Source organism: Berghia stephanieae, chromosome 13, assembly GCF_034508935.2.
Source record: "Berghia stephanieae isolate SIO BIC M18660-M18661 chromosome 13, UCSD_Bste_1.3, whole genome shotgun sequence".
Classification (NCBI taxonomy): domain Eukaryota; kingdom Metazoa; phylum Mollusca; class Gastropoda; order Nudibranchia; family Aeolidiidae; genus Berghia; species Berghia stephanieae.
The window spans coordinates 31,458,680-31,467,514 of NC_088372.1; the positions used below are offsets into that span (position 1 = coordinate 31,458,680).

The 8,835-nt window shown below is 37.6% G+C and overlaps 1 protein-coding gene across 2 annotated transcripts in view; it reads right to left on the reverse strand.

Annotated features, from left to right (window-relative positions):
- The window catches only part of LOC144959320 (uncharacterized), a 120,252-nt gene that overhangs the window by 87,717 nt on the left and 23,700 nt on the right, over window positions 1–8,835 (reverse strand). Inside the window, exon 1 of one of the 2 annotated variants that reach the window (XM_078891872.1) lies at window positions 7,102–7,429. The exons of the other annotated variant lie outside the window; for it this stretch is intronic. Within the exon in view, the coding sequence (XP_078747998.1) occupies window positions 7,102–7,179 (78 nt within the window). The 5' untranslated portion in view covers window positions 7,180–7,429. Of the gene's footprint in view, window positions 1–7,101; window positions 7,430–8,835 lie in introns of those variants that run through there. 2 annotated transcript variants of the gene reach the window in all.

The window sequence follows — 8,835 nt, forward strand, 5'->3', positions numbered from 1 at the left end:
GCCAAGGAATTCACAACATTGCCATCCGGAAGTATAACGGACCAACACACAAACTCTGTGTAACCATGAACTTTTATAGTCTGGTTAATACAGTTTAGTGAGAACAACTCACAAACGCGGATGGCAAAAACAATAACAAAGGCCTGAGTGACGTCATCTGCATACTATCTATAGAGAAAAAAATTATACCATTCCGCCACGACACCATATGTCTTCCCTTGGAAGAGACCCTAGAGACATCGCCTATGCATTCCCCGAAGGAATGTTAGGTAATTCATCAAACAAGATGTCTGATGTCAACAGGAATCACCCACATGTTGTCCAATTGCTCGGCGCATAGTCGAGTTCTTGGAAAGCTCTTTACTCACATTCTCTCACCATATTCAGGTGTAAAATGAGTACCTGGCCGTTAACAGTGTTGTATCTATCCAAAACACACCAAAAAAAACAAAAACAAAAAAAAAAAAAAACATATAATATCGCCGAACACGTGTCATGTCTCGTTCTATAGATAGTATGCGCTTGGCTAAGAAGCTCATAGCATTGCCATCCGGAAGTATAACGGACCAAACACAAAACTGTGTGTATCCATGAACGTTTATAGTCAGGTTAATACAGTTCAGTGAGCATAACTCATAAACGCGGATGGCAAAAAACAATAACAAAGACATGAGTGACGTCATCTTCGAACTATGTATAATATGTTACGTGTTGCTGTTGGTCAGGGACCCCTTGTAAAGCAAGCGTTTTGAGCACGCTTAGTGGAAATTGCGCTATAAAAATGCTTTATTAGTAAGTTTGAAAACTACGTACGTAAGTAATACTAGCAAACACTGACATGTGTCCACAGTAAAGTAAGAGAGCTGACAGTCATGTCAGCATATCCGTCCTACGTACTTACCTACGTACACAGATTAGATGTGACATCAACACGTTAATACGTGCCCTATGCTGCTGACACCAAAACCGTTGTCGTGTCGAAAACAAAGAAAAAAATAAATAAAATGAGGAGGGGAAAACCAGAAGAAAGAAAAAAAAAACACGAGGAAAAATAATGAGGGGGGGGGGGGGGAAAGAATGAAAGAAAAAAATAGTGAGGAAAAAAAAAGAAAGGAGGAAGAAAAAAAAAGGAAACAAAAAAAAAAAAAAGGAGAAAAATGAGGGGAAAAGAATGAAAAAAAAAAAATGAGGGGGAAAAAAAGAAAGAAAATGAAAGAAGAAGAAAGGAAACATATTATGTATTGTCTCCTTTAACACACACACTTTTGAACGGATTGTAAACAAGTAGATTGTTGTTTGGTTTTACATTTTTCCCAATACTTTAAATGTCTAGAGAGTAAGGGAGACAAGGAGAAAAAGAGAGGGAGAGGGGGGGGGGGGGAGAGGAGAAGAGGGGGAGGGAGGGAGTTTGTGAAAGAGATATGGGAGGAAGAAATAGCGATCTTGAGAGAATGTGAGATAGAGATGGGTACATAGATTTGAGGAGGAGGAGGAGGAGGATGAGGAGGAGGAGGAGGAGGAGGAGAAGGAGGAGGAGGAGAAGGAGGAGGAGGAGCAGGGAGAGGGGCGTAGGAGGAGAAGATGGAAGAGGAGAAGGAAGGGGAGGATGAGGAGGAGGAGCAGCAGCAGGGGGAGGGGGGTAGGAGGAGAAGGTGGAGGGGGAGGAGGAGGAGGGGGAAGGGGAGGAGGGGGAGGAGGAGGTGGAAGAAGAGGAGGAGGAGGAGGAGGAGGAGGTGCAGGAGGAGTAAAAAGAGGAGGGGTAAAAAGAGGAGGAAAAAGAAGAGGAAGGAGAGGAAAGGAAAGCAGGAAAGGAGGATGAGGTGGACAATGAGAATGACAAGGAAAATGAGAAAACGGAGGAACAGAGTTATGGCAAGAATATGGAGGAGGATGAAGGAGAAAAAGGGGGAGAAGGAGAAAGAGAAAATGAAGATGTGAATAATAGGAAGATTAAATCGATGAACATGAAGAGAAGGAAGAGGATGAGGGGGGGGGGGGGGGGGGGGAGGAGGAGGATACAATGCCCCTTATAAAAATTGAGAACAATAAATCTGAATCTATTTAAATTTAGCAAATTGACACACACACACACACACACACACACACACACACACACACACACAAAGCGCTTAATATTAAGATTTCCGATTTTGAAACATTCGTTCACGATGCAGAAATTTAACAACTTATCATTTGAGATGGAAAGATAGATAGATAGATAGATAGATAGATAGATAGATAGATAGATAGATAGATAGATAGATAGATAGATAGATAGATAGATAGATAGATAGATTTATAACAGGGGATCCCACAATCCAACAGCTACACTCAAAATGTAAAAGGAATTTTAAAAATATAATATAAACAAAATAATATAATATAGCGTCATTAGCAATTCCATACAATTTCATACCAAAGGAATGTGTCAAACGTCATTGACTGGGTACTCCTGTGTTTGTTTAGGTGACGAAACACGTGTAGTACAACTATTATGCCTAATTAAACAAAAGAAGCCTCACCATCATATTTACATGGGGGGGGGGGGGGGGGATGTACTTAACATAGATAGTATGCGATTGGCTAAGAAACACACAACATCCGGAAGTATAACTGACCATCACCCAAAACTATGTGTAACCTTGAACATTTATAGTCTGGTTGGTTAATATCGTTAAGTGATAATTAGAAACATGAATGGCAAAAAAAAAAAAAAAACAGTAACAAAGACCTGAGTGACGTCAACTACATTCTATCTATACTTGAATTTAAATTATCATTGGTTTTAATTATATTATATTAGCATTTTAAACGGACATGGCCCTCAGGTTAAATTTATATCACTAAAAATGTGTATTGGTTGTTCTTTTTATGCAATATGTAATGCACTGTAATAATTGATGTATACAGCGCGCAGATTCCACAAAGAGTTCTAAGGCGCTCCCATTCCTCCGTAGGCGCTAAACATACAAGACAACGGGTAACACAAACTGAAAATACTAGTACTACTCAAAATGCCTGTCTGAAAAGGAATGTTTTCAAAAGTTTTCTTTATATGGGGCCGCGAGGCTCAGGTGAACGGTCTTTGATTCGTACCCGAATGGTAGCAAGTTCTGCGCTGGGTGGCCTTGAGCAAGTCGCCTCGCCCTGGCTCAATTTGCGGCGCTGCACTGCGGCTGACGCCTGGGTTATTCCAGTCTTCCCTTGGAATAGACCCTAGAGACAAATTTCCCCCTATAGGACTAATAAAAGGAATTTTATTTATTATTTATTTTTATTATCTAATTTGTTCCATACTTCTGGGGCCCAAATCACATTTTACAAGAAGTCCCAAGTCAACAACAGCAACGCTCAACATGTTAAATAAAAGGAGAAAGAAAAATAAAGAAGAGAAAATAGAAACAAAATCCGTATGTAAAGTTAAAAATAATCGCATAGGATTTCCTACTGGAGGAATGTGTCACGTCATTAACTACTCCTCTGTCTGTTTAGATGACCAAAGATGCATAATAAGAAAAAAGGTTAACGAAATATTTACATGGGGTACTCATAATTTTATTCAAGCTGTCTTCGCTTTTAATCAGATGTCATATCTGCTGCCCACTAGAGATGTTAAACATTTGTTTAAAGAGAATGACAATGGCAGCTGCTATAACTAACCTTATAAATCATCATTTAATTTATGCAGAATTAATTAATGCTTTTTTTTTTTTTTGGACATAGACCAATATCCACTTAACCTGCTCAAAACGCTTTACAAGGGGTCCCTAGCCAGAAACAACACGTAATATTAATGTAAGACGAATCATGACGCTTGTGAAGCAATATTACATTCTTAACGGCTAGGTACTCGTTTTACAATGAGAAAATGTGAGTGAAGTGCTTTTTTCAAGGCAGGAGGAGGAGGAGGAGGGGGAGGAGAAGGAGGGCTTCTTTCATTCCTATCTATTAGCCCACCCCGGCATAAATACCGGATTGAAATGGTTGGTCACAAAGGGTTAAATGAATTGAGGAAATGAATGAGATAAATTTCCAAAGAGTAACACCGAGAAAGAAATTGCGGTTAAGGGTTAACATGGTTGAGAGAATGAAAAAGAAATTTTTCAATTGATGAACGCTGAAACATCAGTTGGAGTTGTTGACCTGCAATGGATTATTATAGGATTGAAGAAAATGAATGAGATCATTTTCCAAAAATTAACGCTGAGACACCAGTTGGAGTTCTTGGATGATCTGTAAAGGGTTAATAGAATGGAGAAAATGAAGGAGATAATCTTCACAAAAGATAAACTCTGAGACACCAGTTGGGGCTGTGAATGATCAGTAAAGGGTTAATTGAGGATTGAAGAAAATGAATGAAATCATTTTCCAAAATATGAACACCGAGACCAGACCCCAGTTGGAGTTGTTGTAGTTTGATCTGTAAAGGGTTAATAGGATTGAAGAAAATGAATGAGATAACTTTCCAAAAGATGAACGCTGAGATACCAGTTGGAGTTGAATGATCATAAGAAAGGACGACAGGTGTTATCTCGTAACTGGGCCAATTGTGTTATGTATATATCATGTATGTATGTACGTACTTTGATCGCCGCTATTGTGTCACGAGAGAGGAGATAAGATAATGCTTACCAAATACCAAGTATTTAGAGTGATAGGACACTGTATTAGCGTCTCTCTCTCTCTCACTCTCTCTCTCTCTCTCTCTCTCTCTCTCTCTCTCTCTCTCTCTCTCTCTCTCAAGTGTGTGTTTGTGTGTGAGTGTAGGGGAGAGAGTGTATATATATATATATATATATATATATATATATATATATATATATATATATATATACATATATATGTATATATATGTGTGTATATGTGTGTGTGTGTGTGTGTGAGAGAGATAGATAGATAGATAGATAGATAGATAGATAGATAGATAGATAGATAGATAGATAGATAGATAGATAGATAGATAGATAGATAGATACATAGATAGATATAGTAATATGATAGATAGATAGATAGATAGATAGATAGATAGATAGATAGATAGATATAGATAGATAGATAGATAGATAGATAGATAGATAGGTAGATAGATAGATAGATAGATAGATAGATAGATAGATAGATAGATAGATAGATAGATAGACAGATAAAGTGGGGAGAAGATTAGAGAGAGAGAGAGAGAGAGAGAGAGAGAGAGACAGAGAGAGAGAGAGAGAGAGAGAGAGAGAGATAGAGCGAAAGGGGGCGACGATAAGATAGGGAGTGCAAATGTGGGATTGAATTATGAAATGGAATACCCTTTCAAAAACAAAGTAAACAAACACAGCATTAACTAGACACACGACTAGATTACCCGAGGGCAATCCCTTACATGTGTTAACAAAATACCTCTCCTCTACGGTCAACTACCATTTAACCCGCGACCCTTTCAATATTTATATTATGTGGGAATTTCAGTATCAAATAATATTAGAGATATATTATATTACTTTCAAATTATTGGTGCTATGCGTTTAGGCAAAATAATCATAACATACGCAAGCCTGATATATGAAACTTACTAACACACAAAACTGTGTGTAACCTTGAACGTCTGATTGATATATTGAAGAAACAAATATGCCGTCACTCAGCTCTCTATTATTGTTTTTAGACAGCCCTTTTAGTGGTTAGTTCTTACTAAATTGTGTCAATCAAACTATAGACGCTCAAGATTACGCATATTTTTTTTTGGTATTGGCACGTTATATCCGACTGTGATTGTTGTGAGTATTTTACATAAATGCACAGCATAACTAATCATAAGCATAGTGATAACTAATCCCCAAAATGGCTGTCTAAAAACAAACAAGCAAAGAGCTGAGTGACGCCAAAGACGCTCCTTCTCCACACAGTTTCTCGGTGTTTGATGGTGTTTAGCGTACCTCAGCGTAATTTTCTTTCTGAGTTGAATGAAAACGACAATACATATAGATAATATCAGATAATTTTTATCGACATGAAATAATACTGGATATTAGCGAGCAGGTCGCGGCGGTGGTGGTAGCGATAGTGGTGGTGGTGGTGAAGATGATAATGACGATGATGATGTTGATGATGATGATGATGAGGAGGAGGAGGAGGAGGAGGAGGAAGAGGAGGAGGAGGAAGGTGGCACGTACAAGTTGCAACGATAACGATAGCAACGGCGATGATGATGATGAAGATGATGATGATGATGATGATGATGATGACGATGATGAAATTGATAACAATGATGATAATAATGATACAGAAATATGAGGCAATTTTATCAGAATTAAAAAGAGGCTTCAAAGAAAATGCAAGACATTTCAAATGTTAAGTTTATAAATTATGGGAGATCCTAAATAGAAATCGTTTTATATTTAACTTCTTCGCCCTTCTGCTCCTCCCTTTTTTCTGTTTCACCCCCCCCCCCCCCCCCTCCTATTTCTTCTTCTTGATCAGTCCATTACCATCAGCAGCACATTCTCTTCTTCTTCTTCTTCTTCTTTTTCTTCTTCTTCTTCTTCTTCTTCTTCTTCTTCTTCTTCTTCTTCTTCTTCTTCTTCTTCTTCTTCAAGGCATCTCTCTTAGACCTCCTCTCCTTGTTCTTGATCATCGCTATTCTCTTCCTTCTCTTTCTCCTCCTTTTCATCATCATTATCATCATCATCATCATCACCATCATCGCCATTAATCAAATCACCATTCTCCTTTTACATATCTTTACTGCTGCTGAATCAATGAATGTTCTGTTGTTGTGGTGCTTTTTTGTTTTGACTATTGAACATTATTGACAAGTTGTAAAAACTAGAGCTGGAATGGGTGTCTGTACAGCTTGAAAGCAATCATTAAAAAAGTAAATAAATAAATAAATAAACAAACGTAATAAAACTGAATAAAAACAATCCTCCGATGGGAAGATTGCAAACAGCTTAATTCTGTTTATCAATAATCCTATAGTCTTCATGAATTTTATTCCCAGAATTAGTAGTACGTAATGGGAACACACTTGTTGAACTTGTTATTGTTACCTATAACATAGCTCTCTGTCTCTACTATTTCCCTTTTATCGATCTCTCCTACAATAAAAGTCCTTACCTTTTTGTTTTTCTCCTCTTCATCCTCAAGGGCCCTGTTGACAAGATCGAAGGATTTGGATCGTAACATCACAATCATAACTTTGTTGTTACTGATCACAAACGTTTAGCAGTAATCCGATCATTGCTCAAGACAGAAATTAGAAATGTAGCGATCTACTGGATATATTAATATTGTTATCCATTCGAAATCTAAACTACACAACAAAAATATACACAATTTGAATTACACAATCCCTTTTCTTGGATGGCAAATCAAAATCTGACCCCTTAATTTGTGCAACTGAGTAACAACATCCAATTTGACGAAGCTCGTCGAGTCGGTGTGTGTTTACCCCTCACCTTTTCGCCAGTCAACTTTGTCAACAATGGGTCTGTTGGAGGCCTTTAACTGTACAAGTAATCAGCTGACCCGCGAAACTGAATAGTCAAGGGGCCGTAAATCATTCAGACTATTTTTAGAGATAAAATCTCACAATGTTTTGGTAAATATTTCACAATTCTTTTGACCAAAGAAACCCACCGCCTGGTGATGAAATGCGTGTCCAGTCATAGCATCTGTTTTATTATGTGAGTGAGTAGTCTGCTATGAAAATAATAATGTTGGTGAGTCATTCATCATTGACATGCAGGTCTAGAAAAAAACAAGCTCGATGGTTATCTTAAATTATTAGCATTTTTGCTCAATAATACATTGATTTCCAAAAACTATCGTGTTTATGCTCGCTGTTAGTGCGCATTGTATCGTGAAACTACAGAAAAATGACTGATCAAATAATTTTTAGTTGATAATTTAATCTTCGCGTAGAAATTGGCCAAACTGGCATTACTTTGCGAAACCATAGACGCGCCCCTTGTATCCCCCCTAATGATAATAACATGAATCACATTGATGGCTAGGATGCAATACTTTTAAAAGAACGTGGATATTCCTGAATGATTTACCTGACCAGGGTTTTTTATAAAAATTTAGTTTAGGAAAACACTGCATTTGCAGGAGCAATCTTGTTCTGAAATTGGGGAAAAGAGATTTTTTTTTGGGCCCCAATTTTTTTTCAACATTTCTAAGCGGGGAATGTCTTTCCCAAAAACCAACTTCCCCTCTGAATGACAAAAGCCAGAAACCTCCTTTCAGAAACCCCTGCAACGGTGGGGTTCCCGCGAATTAGGAATTTTTTTAAAAAACGAGGGGAGGCGGGTTTCGCCCCTCAAGATGGCTTTTGGGTTTTTTTCCCAAAGGGAATTTTTGCAAAAATTTCATTAAAAAAATCCGTTTCCCCAAATTCCCTTTTGAACAAAAATTTTTGTTCCCCTTTTGTCACACAGGGGAAAGATGAAAATGATATGTTCATCCTTGAAATTTTAACCCCAACTTCTTGAACCCCAAGGAATGTGTCAGCGTGTTTTTCACAATCCCCAATCAGTTTAATTTTTTTCGTTGGGTTTTCATTCATTAGCATTTATTTAAATTTATAAAAATTCATGTTATCATTTTTTATTGAAAATTAGAGTTGCTTCTAAAACTTTCTCTTTCTAACCCCCTCAGATGTTCTGGTATGTTTTTTACCTACATTTTTACTCTTTTTAAAGAAAGTAAAAATTAAAAAAAATTCTTCCTCCCCCCCCCCCCCCCCCCCCACTTTATAAAAGACAAAGGGGTTTATGGATGTCATGAGTAAATACCAGTTTATCGTCAGGGCAGACCCTTCAGATCGACCAAATTTAAACAAAAAAC